We start from the raw sequence: 19,443 nt of genomic DNA, 5'->3' as shown, positions 1-19,443 counted from the left end.
GTCATACCGTGTCTCCTCAGTGTGGGTCTCCATAATCTTGTGTTGCATTATGTAGTGTTTGGCTTCTCTGTTGATAGCATCTTGTGACCAGCTGTCAATCCAAATTAGCTGACAACCACTTAAAAATCCTGGATATTTTCTGCAAGGAAACACATAATTTGGACTTAAATAACTAGCTGCATATATGTATTTGCATGTCAGTAACCTGCTACTGGGATAATTAAATGGTAAGTATAGTATATAAAAATGAATCCATAAAAAATAATTAATAGAAATCAAAATCTAACCTGCAGTAACTGGACAATGGTATCACAAACAGGCCTGCAGGGTAATGCTAATTCAGAATACCCTAATCACACTGGTTCCACAAGACAAATCATTTGCAGCTAAAAATATAAAAAGCACAGGTAGATGCCGCAACAATTACTACAGCTGACATACCCTGAAGCAGTTTCCAAAAGTTCATGGTATGGTGGAATGCATACCATTATCCTCAGGTAAGATTTCACTTGAGAAACAAAGTACTTAGCTGGATCATAACCAAGATGGGGGTGTTTTCTCCGTAAAGCAGGGCCTAGAACCTAGAGACAAAATATGCTTAAATTGTTTGAAAATACATAAATTGACTATGTTGTACCATGGAGGTGGCAATAAAGAATCAGGATAGGAGAAGAACATAATCAATGATCCATGGCATGGTTTATGAGGTTGTTACGAAGCAAGCACTATGGCTAACGCCACACAGCAACAAGAATAAACACCACCATCACTGTAAACAATAATCTACAGCGGTAATCGAAAGTTTGGGCACCCCAGGTAATAAACAAAGTATAGAAAATATCAGCGCACAGAAATTGTAAATAAGTTTGAAGCTGCTGAACACTCAGGTCAAACTATAAAACCAGTAAGCAGGAAAATAATAATAAATAGTGCAGCGCTGAACAATTAGACCGAAGACATAATACTAAATGACTCAATTAATAGAGAAGGGTCCATGCAATAGGATCAGTCCATACAATGCCCGTGTGATAAAGGGTGAAAAAGAGGGATCCTAGATGAAACAGTTGGTGCTCTCAGTGCACTAAAATCCACCACCTGCAGAATTGGCCTCTCACCTTCAAGACACTGGAATCAAGCATAAACTCCTTGTGCAGACTGCACAGACTGTATTCCCAAAACGAACTCCCTCTTAGGCAGATACACCAATCAGCAAGCACTCCAAATCAGTATACACTTCCTGGGTCCACTTATCCCTTATTGGCTCCGCTCATACACATATATGGAAATACAAATGGGCAGAACCATAGCGTAATACTGATAACTTTTAATTCAGAATGCATAAATAGACAGCCTCTTACTTGTGAATAGATGAAAAAACGGCATAAAAGTAACAAGTTTTCGGCGAGTCCTCCTCGGATCTCACCACTTTCCAGATGGCAGCGGGTGACGTCAATAGCTCCACCTTCCCCCCGTACGCGTGGCGTCTCCCAATGGGCGGAGACTTCTTCAGCGGTATTAGAGGATGTGCGGGACGTCACCCCTTATAACAGCCGAACCGCCCGCTGATTGGCCGGGCGATCCATAACTCTACATTGGTTGATCAAGTTGCCATGGCCACAGGGACGCTAGATTCCCCTGAACAGCGGAAGTAAGCGGAACGATGTGACAATAGGCAGCCTGGATCAGAGAAAGGCTTAAGAGATTAAACTAGTAACCTATGCACCTCATTCTGCTTTAAACCAGAACAGCAGCAGATCGGTGCTAGACTCATTACCAGAGAAGCCAATCATTAATAATATGAGCCCAAGCTAAATATATTAAAAAATCCTGGCCATGCATAATCTAAAACTTTTAAAAAATATTTTAAAAAATACCAACACAGACTATATCTGTGTATATTGACTCAATAAATATTAGGCATAGAACAAATATGATGAAAGGAATAGATCAGACCCCTTTCATCTCTGCTCCCATGCCTAATGTATAAATGGAGCTGAAATGCCCTCAACATAAAAAATTATCTTAAACAATCATCTTTAAAATCGGGGCTATAGACGTTCCGCTGTCATCTGGATTACAATATAAAAAAATGGTAAAACATCAAGTTTAATATATAATCAGATACAACCTAAATAATATAAAAGTATTAAAAATTCACAACCCCTCCTAACGATCGGAAATAAAACAGTTTAAGTCGAAATCGACATTCAACCCCCGGGGGACCCCTACTTTGGTTTCATAAATCCAAAAGGATTCCCGCTTGCTGAGCTGCCTTATGAAATTCCCTCCTCTCCAATGCTTATTTACCCTTTCTACTCCCCAAAATCTTAGGCATCGTGGGTCTTTGTTGTGACATTTTTTAAAATGTTGGGTAACATGATGAGGTGTTTTTCCCTTTTTAATACTCCTTACATGCTCCGCCACCCGGGTTTGTAAAGCCCTTGATGTCCTTCCTATGTACTGCAAACCGCAGTCACATTCTAGCATGTACACAACACCTGTGGTAGAGCATGTAATCAGGTCTTTTATCGTATATGTCTTTCCTGTGGCATTGGCTGTAAATTCCTTCCTTCGTTTGAGGTTGGATTTGGCCGTGCGGCATACCACACATTTTCCACAGGCATAAAATCCTGATAAAAAGGAAAATAATCTGTTGTTATTCTGCACCGGTGGATCTATTACCCCTGGGGCTAAAAGATTCCTAAGCGTAGGTGCTTTTTTATATACAAAGGAGGGTCTGGACGGCAGTGTTGTTCCTAAGATCTTATCTTGCTGTAAGATGGGCCAATGTTTATTGATTATCTTTTCAATCTTCTTGTACTGGATATTGTAATCCAGTATAATCCTTATACCATCTTCCTTGGTGTTTTGCTTTTTAGGAACGTTAGACAATAGGGAATCTCTCTCAATGGCCTGCACTGACTTCATATCCTTTTCAAGCTTCTCCATGCAATATCCCTTTTGAGCAAACCTCTCGGCTAATAATTTTGACTGTGAGTCATAATCAGCCGTAGAAGTGCAGTTACGCCTAAGGCGCATGAACTGGCCCTTAGGGATATTGCATAGCCAGGTGTGATGGTGGCAGCTGTCCAACGGGATATAGGAGTTACGGTCAGTGGGTTTTAGGAAGTTACAGGTGGTATACCTGTCGCCATCTTTAGAGATGACTAAATCTAGGAACACCACCTTTTCTTGACTCGTGGTCCAAGTTAGCTCGATATTTTTGTCATTCTTATTTAATTTTTCCATAAATGCATGAAGACCATCCGAGTGTCCATCCCAGACCAGGAACACATCATCAATATATCTCCTGTAACAGAGAAGTTCCGGAGGGCGATTGTTAAACACGACCTCTTCCTCCCAGTGGGCCATAAAAAGATTGGCCACACTGGGAGCAAAGCGTGCACCCATCGCCACACCCCTTGTTTGTAAATAATACGTGTTGTTGTACCAGAAATAATTTCTGGACAGACAAAACCAGAGGCTACTCAACAGAAAGCTTCTTAATTTCCTGGGAAGGCTCGAATGTGAAAAAGCCCATTTTACGGCTGCCTCAGCTGCATTATGGCCAATAATGGTATACAGGGAGCCTACATCCGCTGTAACCAATATTGATGAGGTCGTGCAGGGTAGTTCTTGCAAAAGCTGTATGATGTGCTTTGTATCCTTTAGGTAGGCTTCTGTACTAGTTACTAAAGGTTGGAGATGCACATCAATAAATTGGCCTAATCTAGAGGTCACTGACTCTATGCCGTTAACAATCGGCCTTCCCGGTGGATGCTCCTTATTTTTATGAACCTTTGGCAGAAAATATATAATGGGGGTACGGCAAAATAATGGATCTAAATATAAGGATTCCCTCTTATTCAGAACCCCCTTCTTCTTGCCTGATTCAACCAATTTATTTAATTCGCCTTTAAATTCAGGAAGTGGGTCTCTCCGTAGTACTTCATATGTATCCTGATCAGAGAGCAAGCGTGCCATCTCAGTATTGTAATATTCCTTACCTAAAACTACTAGGCCCCCCCCCTTATCTGCAGGTCTAATAACGATCTGTTTGTTTTCTTCTATTCTTTTTATCCCTGCTTTAATACTTTTAGGGTCAGCAATTTTTCTAACCTTCAATTTCTCCAGATCCTTAAAGACCATATTTTTAAAGACATCCATATATTTGTTGTCTTTATTTTGGGGATTGAAGGTAGACTTATTTCTGAGATTTGTGTGTGAAGAGTACTCTCCAGGGGAACTAGTTAGAGTGGAGGTGCCTGAGATAGGGACAGAGGCATAGGTTAGAAAAAGGTTAGAAAAATTGCTGACCCTAAAAGTATTAAAGCAGGGATAAAAAGAATAGAAGAAAACAAACAGATCGTTATTAGACCTGCAGATAAGGGGGGGGGCCTAGTAGTTTTAGGTAAGGAATATTACAATACTGAGATGGCACGCTTGCTCTCTGATCAGGATACATATGAAGTACTACGGAGAGACCCACTTCCTGAATTTAAAGGCGAATTAAATAAATTGGTTGAATCAGGCAAGAAGAAGGGGGTTCTGAATAAGAGGGAATCCTTATATTTAGATCCATTATTTTGCCGTACCCCCATTATATATTTTCTGCCAAAGGTTCATAAAAATAAGGAGCATCCACCGGGAAGGCCGATTGTTAACGGCATAGAGTCAGTGACCTCTAGATTAGGCCAATTTATTGATGTGCATCTCCAACCTTTAGTAACTAGTACAGAAGCCTACCTAAAGGATACAAAGCACATCATACAGCTTTTGCAAGAACTACCCTGCACGACCTCATCAATATTGGTTACAGCGGATGTAGGCTCCCTGTATACCATTATTGGCCATAATGCAGCTGAGGCAGCCGTAAAATGGGCTTTTTCACATTCGAGCCTTCCCAGGAAATTAAGAAGCTTTCTGTTGAGTAGCCTCTGGTTTTGTCTGTCCAGAAATTATTTCTGGTACAACAACACGTATTATTTACAAACAAGGGGTGTGGCGATGGGTGCACGCTTTGCTCCCAGTGTGGCCAATCTTTTTATGGCCCACTGGGAGGAAGAGGTCGTGTTTAACAATCGCCCTCCGGAACTTCTCTGTTACAGGAGATATATTGATGATGTGTTCCTGGTCTGGGATGGACACTCGGATGGTCTTCATGCATTTATGGAAAAATTAAATAAGAATGACAAAAATATCGAGCTAACTTGGACCACGAGTCAAGAAAAGGTGGTGTTCCTAGATTTAGTCATCTCTAAAGATGGCGACAGGTATACCACCTGTAACTTCCTAAAACCCACTGACCGTAACTCCTATATCCCGTTGGACAGCTGCCACCATCACACCTGGCTATGCAATATCCCTAAGGGCCAGTTCATGCGCCTTAGGCGTAACTGCACTTCTACGGCTGATTATGACTCACAGTCAAAATTATTAGCCGAGAGGTTTGCTCAAAAGGGATATTGCATGGAGAAGCTTGAAAAGGATATGAAGTCAGTGCAGGCCATTGAGAGAGATTCCCTATTGTCTAACGTTCCTAAAAAGCAAAACACCAAGGAAGATGGTATAAGGATTATACTGGATTACAATATCCAGTACAAGAAGATTGAAAAGATAATCAATAAACATTGGCCCATCTTACAGCAAGATAAGATCTTAGGAACAACACTGCCGTCCAGACCCTCCTTTGTATATAAAAAAGCACCTACGCTTAGGAATCTTTTAGCCCCAGGGGTAATAGATCCACCGGTGCAGAATAACAACAGATTATTTTCCTTTTTATCAGGATTTTATGCCTGTGGAAAATGTGTGGTATGCCGCACGGCCAAATCCAACCTCAAACGAAGGAAGGAATTTACAGCCAATGCCACAGGAAAGACATATACGATAAAAGACCTGATTACATGCTCTACCACAGGTGTTGTGTACATGCTAGAATGTGACTGCGGTTTGCAGTACATAGGAAGGACATCAAGGGCTTTACAAACCCGGGTGGCGGAGCATGTAAGGAGTATTAAAAAGGGAAAAACACCTCATCATGTTACCCAACATTTTAAAAAATGTCACAACAAAGACCCACGATGCCTAAGATTTTGGGGAGTAGAAAGGGTAAATAAGCATTGGAGAGGAGGGAATTTCATAAGGCAGCTCAGCAAGCGGGAATCCTTTTGGATTTATGAAACCAAAGTAGGGGTCCCCCGGGGGTTGAATGTCGATTTCGACTTAAACTGTTTTATTTCCGATCGTTAGGAGGGGTTGTGAATTTTCAATACTTTTATATTATTTAGGTTGTATCTGATTATATATTAAACTTGATGTTTTACCATTTTTTTATATTGTAATCCAGATGACAGCGGAACGTCTATAGCCCCGATTTTAAAGATGATTGTTTAAGATAATTTTTTATGTTGAGGGCATTTCAGCTCCATTTATACATTAGGCATGGGAGCAGAGATGAAAGGGGTCTGATCTATTCCTTTCATCATATTTGTTCTATGCCTAATATTTATTGAGTCAATATACACAGATATAGTCTGTGTTGGTATTTTTTAAAATATTTTTTAAAAGTTTTAGATTATGCATGGCCAGGATTTTTTAATATATTTAGCTTGGGCTCATATTATTAATGATTGGCTTCTCTGGTAATGAGTCTAGCACCGATCTGCTGCTGTTCTGGTTTAAAGCAGAATGAGGTGCATAGGTTACTAGTTTAATCTCTTAAGCCTTTCTCTGATCCAGGCTGCCTATTGTCACATCGTTCCGCTTACTTCCGCTGTTCAGGGGAATCTAGCGTCCCTGTGGCCATGGCAACTTGATCAACCAATGTAGAGTTATGGATCGCCCGGCCAATCAGCGGGCGGTTCGGCTGTTATAAGGGGTGACGTCCCGCACATCCTCTAATACCGCTGAAGAAGTCTCCGCCCATTGGGAGACGCCACGCGTACGGGGGGAAGGTGGAGCTATTGACGTCACCCGCTGCCATCTGGAAAGTGGTGAGATCCGAGGAGGACTCGCCGAAAACTTGTTACTTTTATGCCGTTTTTTCATCTATTCACAAGTAAGAGGCTGTCTATTTATGCATTCTGAATTAAAAGTTATCAGTATTACGCTATGGTTCTGCCCATTTGTATTTCCATATATGTGTATGAGCGGAGCCAATAAGGGATAAGTGGACCCAGGAAGTGTATACTGATTTGGAGTGCTTGCTGATTGGTGTATCTGCCTAAGAGGGAGTTCGTTTTGGGAATACAGTCTGTGCAGTCTGCACAAGGAGTTTATGCTTGATTCCAGTGTCTTGAAGGTGAGAGGCCAATTCTGCAGGTGGTGGATTTTAGTGCACTGAGAGCACCAACTGTTTCATCTAGGATCCCTCTTTTTCACCCTTTATCACACGGGCATTGTATGGACTGATCCTATTGCATCACCCCAGGTAATAATGTGTATTAATGTGCATAAAGAAGCCAAGGAAAGATGGAAAAATCTCCAAAAGGCATCAAATTACAGATTAGACATTCTTATAATATGTCAACAAAAGTTAGATTTTATTTCCATCATTGACACTTTTAAGATTACAGAAAACAAAAAAATGGCGTCTGCAAAAGTTTGGGCACCCTGCAGAATTTATAGCATGCACTGCCCCCTTTGCAAGGCTGAGACCTGCCAGTGTAATGGATTGTTATCAATCATCATCTGGGAAGACCAGGTGATGTCAATCTCAAAGGTTTTAAACGCCCAGACTCATCTGACCTTGCCCCAACAATCAGCACCATGGGATCTTCTAAGCAGTTGTCTAGAAACCTGAAACTGAAAATAGTTAACGCTAGAAGGCTATAAGAAGATAGCAAAGTGTTTTCAGATGTCAATATCCTCTGTTCGGAATGTAATTAAGAAATGGCAGTCATCAGGAACAGTGAAAGTTAAAGCAAGATCTGGAAGACCAAGAAAAATATCAGACAGAACAGCTCGCAGGATTGTGAGAAAAACAATTCAAAACCCACGTTTGACTGCACGAACCCTCCAGAAAGATCTGGCAGACACTGGAGTTGTGGTATACTATTCCACTATAAAGAGATACTTGTACAAATATGGTCTTAATGGAAGAGTCATTAGAAGAAAACCTCTTCTACATCCTCACCACAAAAATCAGCGTTTGAACTTTGCAAATGAACATATAGACAAGCCTGATGCATTTTGGAAACAAGTTCTGTGGACCGATGAGGTTAAAATTTAACTTTTTGGCCGGAACGAGCAAAGGTACGTTTGGAGAAGAAGGGGCACAGAATTTAATGAAAAGAACCTCTGTCCAACTGTTAAGCATGGGGGTGGATCAATCATGCTTTGGGGTTGTATTGCAGCCAGTGGCACAGGGAACATCTCACGAGTAGAAGGAAAAATGGATTCAATAAAATTTCAGCAAATTTTGGATGGCAACTTGATGCCATCTGTGAGAAGTTAAAGAGAGGATGGCTTCTACAAATGGAGAATGATCCTAAACACACCTCGAAATCCACGGGGGATTACATCAAGAGGCGTAAACTGAAGGTTTTGCCATGGCCTTCACAATCTCCTGACCTCAACATAATTGAAAATCTATGGATAGACCTTAAAAGAGCAGTGCGTGACAGACAGCCCAGAAATCTCAAAAAACTGGAAGACTTTTGTAAGGAAGAATTGGCAGATACCTCAAACAAAAATTGAAAGACTCTTGGCTGGCTACAACAAGCGTTTACAAGCTGTGATACATGCCAAAGGGGCAGTACAAGATATTAACTCTGCAGGGTGCCCAAACTTTTGCAGACGCCATTTTTTTGTTTTCTGTTATTTTGAAAGTGTAAATGATGGAAATAAAATCTAACTTTTGTTGACATATTATAACAATGTCTAATCTGTAATTTGATGCCTTTTGGAGATTTTTTCATCTTTCCTTGGCTTCTTTATGCACATTAATACAAATTTTTACCTGGGGTGCACAAACTTTCGATCACCACTGTATGTAAAGCTTGGAGAAAAGTAATTTGTTTTCTATAGTTTTATTTATTTTTTTCATTGGGAATGATGGCCCCTTCAAGTTTAGACCGCTGGATGCATAGGATTTTAAATGACTGTGCAGCTTCTATACATTTATATGTTGTTCATGATTAAATGAGGCCCGATGGGGCTGTTGCGTGAGAGAGTGGGCTTGGGTTTCCGATGAATGGTACGGGCACTGAGAATGAGGACTTTTGCCATCTGACAAGTCCCCCTCTCCAAGGGTAGTAATTATCATGGCTTTATTAATCTTTTAGCATGCCAGCTTTTGTTGTGTTGTCCACAGTTTATGCCCTCAAGTAGTTTGTGTTGTAGTCAAATGCCTGCCTACTACTCAGGGTAAGGACATGCTTTTAAGCTATTGTTCGGGTTATTGTTCAAGATTGCTCTCTGTATGATGTTTTTTTTTTTTTTTGACTGGCCAATGTTATATTTGCCGTAATGGTTGGCCATATGTTAAACTGCACTACTTCAAAAAAGGTGTGGCCTTGCCCTATTGAACTTAAATAGCTTCTACATCAGTACTGGACAAAGTTATCTTAGATATGGGTTGTTAATCTTTATGTTTCCCAGCGGTCATGATAAAACAAAGCAGGATTTTCAGGACATAGGGACCAGTATCTTATGACGCAGGAAACTTTTTTTTGCATAAAAAAAAAACTTGAAAAAAACTTGACGCAGGAGGCGACTATGCAAACAGAGGCTACATTTTCTAGTGGTGGGGTTAAGGTGGGTAATGTTACATTAATTGTTAGGGTTGCAAGGGGGGAAAGTAAAGGGGGTCTCTACTCTATTAGCTCTATGCCATTACCCAAAAGTAAAGATCTCTATGAAAACCAACATGCAAGAAATATAGCTTTCAATACAGTGAAGTGAGCTGTTGTGTAGAGAAAGTATTTTTTTCATTTTAAAGAGTAACTCCACTTTTGTTGAGAAAAAAACTTTCTCCTCTGGGCTATCTATGTACATTGCAAGGATTTCAACTTACTTTGTTGCAGATTCCTACCTTTTGTTATTCTGAAGAAATATTTGTGTATTTGAATGTGTCCATGTGCAAAATGAATGGAATGGGAGTGGTTTCATAATTATCAACCAGCCGCTGCACCTGCAGGGTTCTAATGAGGAAATGTACAGGGTCTGCATCCCTTTAGACGATATTTCCTATCGGGAGTATCTCACTAAAAATTACATTTTCGTTGCAGGAGATGCCTGAAATCTGACTTGTATCTTAGTGTAGACTTCTAGGAAAATCAGTAAGCCAATCACACAAGCAGGAAATTAGAAAAAAGTGGTGTAAGGATGGATCAGTAAGTAGCAGTTTTTCAAACACCTACCTGCAGTAGATCATTCATTTCTTCAGTGGTGAATAAGGAATTATACTCTCCACAGATCAACAGGCTGTTAATGACATCTAGACAACTGTCAGCCACAAGCTCATCCGCCTGTCAGGTATTAAAAACAGCACTGTATTACTGTGAGAACTAGCATCTTAGAAAGCAATTATGATGTATAAAAAATGTTACTTTTTTAACCCTAAAAAAAGTTTATCATATGATGTGCTACAACACACTAATACAAAAAGAATCTACAAAACAACCCTAACTACTAGATTAAAGGACTTCATAAAGGACCTCATAAAGTATGAGAAAATATAAAAAAATATATATTTATTTATACAAATACCTTCTAATCGTTGACAGCACAAAACAGTAACTTACAACAAAAATAAATCTTAATGGATCTTTCTAGATCTCCTGATTTCTTCTGGGATGGGGAAGTATTTTTGGAATTGGAATACATTTTGCTTAATATATGACTGTACAGTATTTTAAGACATACTTGTATTGCCCTCTGCTGCACAAGTTAGAAATTGCAGCAGCACGTTACTATTAAAATAAACCTACATTGGCTTAGACAGTTAAAGTTGAGTTACTAAATGCAAATAGTCTGTCCACTTTGCAAGGGTAATGTTATTTTGCAAGGGATGTTTCACTTTGGAAGGGAATTTGCCTTAGTTCAGAGTAAGAGATGATGCTCTGCTGACTTTCATCATCCAATCATGTGTAAGCCAATATACTGTGTTTTTATTTTCCTTACATATTATTGTGTATCCCTTGCAAAGTGAATTTTCACCACATTCACTAAGCTAAGGGAAAATGCCCTTGCAATGTTAACATTAATGCCTATTTGCTTTTAATAAATCAACCCAGTAGCTTGAAGTAGCCAATAATGTACTAGCCTTTTATAAATGTACTTTATGTTTAGACTATAAGTAATACACAAATGGCTAAATTGACATATCTGTAAAAGTTAACTTTATATTCTTAGCCTTTTACCATTTAAAGTAAGAATTCTTTACTGAAAAAATTATATACTCTTAATGGCCAAATAAGGCACCATGCACCAATGGCATGCAAGTTGAAAAGCTCTGAGAACAGTTTTGTTTTTGTTTTTTTAAAACAAAACTTATTTATAACACAGTATGCCATAACACAGTATGCCAGTAAGGCCCCGTTCACACTGGGGCGATCGGACTTGCCGGGGCGACCTCATAGGTCGCGGCGCGCTGCTCGCACCGCGACCTCGGAGCGGCCGGCACGGACTCTTTTTCTAAGTCGGAGCGACTTGTGTCGTTCCTATTAGAACCGGTCCATAGCTTCTCTATGGCGAGCGACCTACGGCAAACAGGTCGCCTGACAGGTCGCCCCAGTGTGAACGGGGACTAAAGGCTTCCGCAGTGCCACATTTAGGCCCCTTTCACACATAGGAGCCCGTCGGCGGACTCTGTTTTTCTCAGTGGGAGATGGTTCCACTGATCCCCCGCTGAGCAGGCGGATAGCAGCTCTGTCTCCACGCTGTGTGCGGAGACAGAGCTGTCAAGTCCCCGCTGTTCTCTATGGGGTAATCAGATGAGAACGGACCGCCTGTCCGTTCTCATCCAATCCGCTGGACGGATGGAAAATAGGGTTTCCATCCGTCCAGATTTGACGGACCGGATCGGATCGGATTTCAGCGGACATGTCTCCGCTGACATCCGATGCCCCAAAGAGATGCATGGGGCATCCGTTCAGATCCACCTGAAAAAATAACAGGTGGATCTGAACGGTCCGCATGTGTGAAAGGGGCCTAAATTGTCAATTAGGGAAAAACGGAAGCAGAGAATATTAATATACTTATTCTTTGTCACGAAAAAAACATGCAGACTTTATTGGCACAACACGAGACCCATAAATAAATCAGATCATGGCTGCACTAGAAGCATCACGTATAGAGAGTCTTGCAGGTAGACATAAGGGCACGGGAGAATCACCAACCCAGTAGATGAGAAATAATCATAAGTGTGACAACGGTATACTCAGGAAAATATTTATGCTGAGAGCACCAGATATATTTCTATCAGTTAAAAAGAATAATAAATATTTCATGGGCGTTTTTGTCACTTAACAAGATATAATTCTCTCTCCATGATACAGATTAAATTCAAATGAATAAAATGCAAGCAGTGCAAAAAAATATGTGGTCCCCAGGATCAAAAATGGGCCAACTACAAAAACTCCACTGCAACATTGCTGCCGGATGTTTTGCAATTTATAAAAAACGTTAAGCATTTTATATTTATAGGTCTCGTAATGTTCAGTTATATTTATAGGTCTCTGCTTCAGTTTTTCTTTACTTAAAATACAGTATGTAACTTTGTTTAGTTTATGTACTTACACAGCCACTTAAATGTTCTAATACTGCCCTCAAAATTTTCACTCGCCTGCTCGCATTTGGCAGGGGAAATAACCTGAGGGCAAGCAGGGCCGGCACCAGCACAGCCCTGGTCACCGTTACAGACAGTGGCCTACCAATAAAAAAAACAGGCCTTGGGATGGCTATGGAACTGCGCATGCCGTCCAGCTGGATTCGGCTGGGCCTGGCCAGGGGGGGGGGGGGGGGGGGAGGGGGCGACACACACCACCACGCTGAGAAGAGGGACACAACACAGACACAGTGAGTAAACAGGGTGAGATCTGCTAAACCAGTCTCTGACTGTCTCTTGTGCCATGTCCTCAGTCTCTGACTACCTCTTGTGCCATGTCTGCAGTCTCTGACCATCTCTTGTGCCATGTCCGCAGTCTCTGACATCTCTTGTGACATGTCCGCAGTCGCTGACCTTCTCTTGTTACATGTCCACAGTCTCTGACCATCTCTTGTGCCATGTACAAAGTCTGACCATCTCTAGTGCCATGTCCGCAGTCTCTGATCATCTCTTGTGCTATGTCATGTCCGCCCATCTCTTGTGCCATGTCTGCAGTCTCTGACCATCTCTAGTGCCATGTCTGCAGTCTCTGACTATCTCTTGTGCCATGTCCGAAGTCTGACCATCTCTAGTGCCATGTCCACAGTCTCTGATCATCTCTTGTGCCATGTCCGCCCATCTTTGGGCCATGTCTGCAGTCTCTGACCATCTCTTTTGCCATGTCTGCAGTCTCTGACCATCTCTAGTGCCATGACTGCAGTCTCTGACCATCTCTAGTGCCATGTCTGCAGTCTCTGACATTTCTTGTGACATGTCCACAGTCGCTGACCATCACTTGTGACATGTCTGCAGTCTCTGACCATCTCTTGTGCACAGTCATCTCTTGTGTCATGTCTGCAGTCTCTGATCATCTCTTGTGCCATGTCTGCAGTCTCTGACTGACTCTTGTGCCATGTCTGCAGTCTCTGACCATCTCTTGTGCCATGTTCACAGTCATCTCTTGGGTCATGTCTGCAGTCTCTGACATTCTCTGTGCCATGTCTACAGTCTATGACTATCTCTTGTGCCATGTTCACAGTCATATTGTGTCATGTCTGTAGTCTCTGATCATCTCTTGTGCCATGTCTGCAGTCTCTGACCGACTCTTGTGCCATGTCTGCAGTCTCTGATCATCACTTGTGCCATATCTGTAGTCTCTAACCGACTCTTGTGCCATGTTCGCAGTCTCCGACCATCTCTTATTAGGGGTGGGGCAGGGTAGGGTTTGGGTGGGGCAACTGGTGGCGAGTAATTCTTAAGGCCTGGCTAACAGTAGTTGCTCAGGACTTGAAATTTTGCGGCCTGTTCTAATATATCTTCAAACAGGTAAAAGTGCAATAAATCCATACCCCAAAACTTTTTGGGAAAAAAGAAGGACACCTTTTAGCACAATGCATGTAGACAAAGAACCTGCCATGCCCCTAGTTACATGGACCCAAAAGAACAAATGCGCAAAAGAAATTGGTTAAAAAATTTTTTTCTTCATTACAATTCCTTTATTCTGGCTTTTGAAAAAAAACACTGCAATAATTCAGAGGTTGGATGAAAGGTTTAGTGAATTATAATTTTTTTGAAAGTTAAATAGTACTTTTTTAAATAAACACCTAATCAGATGAAAATAAGGGACAGTATATGGGGAAAGAGGGACAGAGGGATTTGTTTCAAATGAGGAACAGTTGGTGGCTATGCCAGTCTTGTGATTCACAAAACCCTGTAAAAAAGCATAGCCAGGTAGATGACACCAATAAATTATTTTCCAGGTTTGACGCTTCCTATGACACTCTTGTGCTCTCTGGTCAATGGGTTATTAGTGTTATGATGCTTATTTTTCTATATGATTACTTCCCTATAGGCTTCCACAAGTTAAGCATTATGAAATTTTATGCCTATATCTTACCCAGGCAAGAGCATCACAGTTTCTGGCAGGTATTCTGTATATAAAGCAATACAGGTGCGTCATTTTCTATTTTTTATAATCTAAGTGCTGCCTACTTAACAGCCACTTCTCAGGGAGTGAAAATTTTGCCTACAGCAGAGCTTAAAGGGGTATTTCAGGCTGCAGGAGAGCTGGATATGTGAGAGCCTCAGTGCCACATTCCTATGTGCTAGCACATGATTTTTAAACATTTGCTATAGTAAAAAAAAAAAAAAAAAATATTTATTATTGGCTATAAAACCTGACTACATTACAGTCAGGCTTCGGTAATAAGAGAATTTAATTGGGCTTTAAATTATATTTAAAAAACATTTGATAATAGTACAGTAAAGCTGTGAGATAGTCATGGTGGGTTATGGTAGAGTTAAGTGCCAACCAACATAGAGCATATACTGGAGCAGTGATGGCGAACCTTGGCACCCCAGATGTTTTGGAACTATATTTCCCATGATGCTCAACTACACTGCAAAGTGCATGAGCAATCATGGGAAATGTAGTTCCCACTGTACTAGAGACATATAAATACCTAGGGCTACATGAATAAGGTTTGCTTTAGGTCTGATTATCAATAATTGTAGACATTCAACTACACATTTAACTGCTACAGATTTGTTAGGAGTGCTAAGGCAAAGACTGCTTGTGCTGTCCCAAAGAAACCTAAGGAATCACCAGCATTCTAGTAGTGAAATTCCACACGAGTGTAATGAAAATCCCAACATATATTAAGACTATTCTTTGCCTAAAAATACAGGTAACATAATACTTTCATAATAAGTGAAACTTCAAGGGACAAATCATTTGCTAATGATAAAACAACATTCCTTTGTATGGGCAGCCTTCCAAGAACATTTAAATATTCTCGGTAGGGAAAGACATAATGCGCATGGAAGAGATGTTGGCTCTTGATAATAATACTTTTGACAAGTACAAGGTCTTGTGGTATATTTGGATCTGCTTCTCTTCCTCTGACACCCTTGCAGCTATGCTCTCGACCCCAATAGGGTCATCCCTAGTTCTTCCTTCACCCCAGGTTTTCTGTGGTATAGGTTTGAGATATTGCTCTCCCCGATCACTCATATCGGTGCCTTCTTTAAGCCTTATAACTATTGTTGGTGCCCCTTCTGAACCCACGGATCCTACTAAGTTCAGTGTATCATCCCAGCTCTTACCCTCCTCTCACTCCCTTCTTTCCCCTCTTTTCCTCCCCTCCTTTTTTCCCTTCTCCTTTCTGATTTCTTAATTTTTTTCTTCTTTCCTATTTATCTCTGAGTATAACATGACTAGAAAGTAAATTTATCGTATTAACAGGTTGCTTGCCATTCTGATGGATCAGAAAAAGGTCCATGCCGTATTTTTGTCTGCTATAATTTTCATGTTTGGTTAATTTGCTGAATACATGTTGGACTGTACCATGGTGTTTCTTTTAACTCAACCTGTTTTCTCTAAAGTGACACTATCCATAATTTCTATGCTATACTATTGGTTTCCATGAGCCATGCTATTGGCGATAGCCATTGAGCCAACTTGATGTTCTCCTTCATTACGGGTGTGTCCTTCTTACATGTCTCTTTTTATTTGGAATGTTGTTAATAATAATAAAAATATAAAATAAATATATATATATATATATATATATATTAAAAATAATAATAAAAAACATTTTCAACTCTAAATATTCTCGGTAGGAGTCTACCATAAGTCACTTAGCTGTACAAACATTAAAAAGAGAACCGCTCAGAAAATGATTAAACAATGACGTATTGTATCCACACAGCTTAACATGATCTGTATTTGTGACTAATAAGCTAACAGCAGACAACCTAGTTGGCCTTTTACCTATGCTGTAATCGGAACCATGAATGCCCACAGCATGCACTGATAATTACTATGGCAACAGAACACATTAATTTCTAGACACAAATCAGTCAATTGTTCCTCTCAGAGAGTCACAGCAACTTCAAAAAGGATGGCAATTAGGGTAATCAAGGTAAATTGCAAACTGGCATTTTTCAGACATCTTCAAATATGGTTTCAGATGAATAGGGAAAAGTCAGTATCTTCCCATTCTATGTCCAGGATAGAAACAAAGGACAAGTATCTGGGATCATTATAACTGTATAGTTAGCTAGTCTGAAACTCTCAAAGGATTCCATTCTTGATTCATCATTTAAAGGAACAACACACCCAGAAGCGAAAAATTGTGGCTTTGGAGGCATGGATGGTACAATGCCTACTTGCTCGGTACATTATTCACTCAGACATGACTGTATTGCATCAGTCCACAACACCTCTTTGCTGGTAATCTGGTGTTGCTCCTGCTTAAATGCTTGAACACTCATACTACAGGCTCCTAGCTTCCTTTCATGTACAGAAAATAATATAAAAAGATTTAAGAAAAGGCATAGCACAGGTTTTGTGATTTACACACTTACTGCCCTCCTACTGACCCTGTGAGGTTGTCTTTGTGTTCTGTGCGTGTTCTTATTTGAGTTACTGAAACTCAAATAAAGGTAGTATATTGACTAAATATTCTGATTTTAGTACAGCTGCAATGTGCTGGATAGAATAAACAGATTACTGACCTGTTTCACTTGAACTAGAATGGCTTAGAATTGCTCTGTAATGGACCAGTGCAATGAGCAGTAGCATTAAATGTATAGTAACTCCAAAAAAATCAATGCATATTTAATCATTTGTTTTTTGTTGTGCGCTACTCTACTGTTAAGCTCAAGTGCATGGTAAACTTACAGTTAACAGAATAGCTGTTGGTTTTCCTTCAACTGCGGAAATCTGGATGGCTGATTTCAGACTACCGATGAAGTTATTGTGTCCGGAGGTATCCACTACATGTAGAGGTATGTCAGCAACATAGAGGGCTAGCTTCACTAATGTTGATAGATGAGACCCAATGCATCCCACTAAAAGTGCATTGCCACTGCAATTACAAAGATATATTAGTAAAAGTCATATTAGGACAGGACAGTTGTCAGGAGCCATTGTATGCAGAGGTATCCTCCATCATCTACCAAATTGAACATAATAATAAATTAAAGGTAAAATAAAGGTCAGAACACAGATGGCCAATTTTATTTAAAGCTTTAACAATTTTAAAAATAATTTTCCATTTAAAAAAGTTTCATATTTTGTTTACTAAAACAACATATGACAGCTTGAAGTACTTCAAATATTACATAAATAATTTTTGGTTACATTTTTTTAAAGTTACATTTTATTTGGAAGATTTTCTAATGTCAAATTAATAGTGAACTAGAACTGGAAGAAAAAAATTAACAATAATCCAGCCTAATTTATTTTTAAACTTCCATTGAAGACTACGTTCTTGTTCATCAGCAGCTAAATATCATGTGTTCCGGCAGAAGAAACAAGGCAATCTCCATTTGCACTTATACAACTGAAAATAACTGATGAATCAGCAGCAAAAGGCCTGCGTGCACTTAGCATGCCAATTCACATCTATTTTGCATACACAAAAAGAATTGCTTGTGACCAGACCACACTAGAGAGTTAAAAGTTTAATGAATCAGGTTAACTGAAAAAAGTTATTATGCAAAAAACTGTTCAAATTAAGACTTGCAAACTATTTTTACCTTGTTGCGACTTCTGCTGATTTAAATAATGGACCATTAACAGAACAACATTACTTTCCTGGGTCCGGGAATTGATTTAGAATAGAGTATGGTTCTGTTGGTTTCAAATAATTAGCCAATCATAGGCATCGCATATAGGAAGTGTGTGGATGCTCTGAACATGCCATCTTCATAGTGGCATCTCTATAGTAAGGGAAGTCCTATCTTCACTGTTAAACTAGACTTAGCCATTATTACCAAGGATTTAAAATTGCTTATACAGTATGCAGCATCTATAATATATGTCAGGTGAATGTTAGTATTATTTTTGCTGCATATTTTTCCAAATAAACATTTACTGTATGTTATTTTGGGTATTTTTCCAGGTTTCAATTTTGTTTTTTAAAGACTGGAAAATACAGTTAAAACAGATATATATATATATATATGTATATATATATACAAGTAAGAAAAGTATACAGTTATAGGCAAGAAAATATTTGAAGCAGTACTTTTCCTTTCCAACGTGTTGCCTATATTATCTAATTGAAATATTCTCCCTAGTAGTAGTTTGTCACATTTAACTCGACATGCACTGTAATGTCGACATGTTTACCTACTCATCTCAGTAGCTTCTTCAGCACTAATGATTGTCAGGAACAAAACCTCAGCATTTAAAGATGCACGGGTAAGTCCTGGGTATGTTCCTGTAGTGCTAACCCTTAGAGGGCTGCTGGATTTTGGGTACCCCGATTCCTGCAAAACCAGGCAACACGCATTTTTCCAACTTCCACACAGAGACAGTAACCAGTACATGGGCTTGTTTTTGTTGTTTTATTTAGGGAAATCAACTTGGATAGAGATGAGGGATTATGGAAGGCCCAATGTGAACTTGGTAGAACAACTTAAGGGCAAACTTCCTTCTCTATGTAGGCAAAAATGGATCCTGGACTGTACTCCCTCCAAAATGATATTAGTCTCTAATGGACCAGTACCAAGGTTCCTCTTTCAGGAGCTCTATGTCCCCTTGATGAAACTAACAGAGTCCCAAACTTGCAGGAACTCTATGTCCCATTGGTGAAACTCACAAGGTCACAACATTTTCAGAA

At 39.9% G+C, this 19,443-nt stretch overlaps 1 protein-coding gene across 1 annotated transcript in view; it reads right to left on the bottom strand.

Moving 5' to 3' along the window:
• The window catches only part of LOC309549672 (dynein axonemal heavy chain 5-like), a 303,485-nt gene that overhangs the window by 73,380 nt on the left and 210,662 nt on the right, over window positions 1-19,443 (bottom strand). Inside the window, exons 68-71 of the mRNA XM_082250083.1 lie at window positions 17,496-17,682; window positions 10,365-10,472; window positions 442-581; window positions 8-139 (exon numbers count right to left, since the gene is read on the bottom strand). Of these exons, the coding sequence (XP_082106209.1) occupies window positions 8-139; window positions 442-581; window positions 10,365-10,472; window positions 17,496-17,682 (567 nt within the window). The remainder of the gene's footprint in view (window positions 1-7; window positions 140-441; window positions 582-10,364; window positions 10,473-17,495; window positions 17,683-19,443) is intronic.

The sequence above is a fragment of the Pelophylax lessonae genome, assembly GCF_965119305.1.
Source record: "Pelophylax lessonae genome assembly, chromosome: 3".
Taxonomy (NCBI): domain Eukaryota; kingdom Metazoa; phylum Chordata; class Amphibia; order Anura; family Ranidae; genus Pelophylax; species Pelophylax lessonae.
This window is presented reverse-complemented; position numbering and strand designations above follow the sequence as displayed.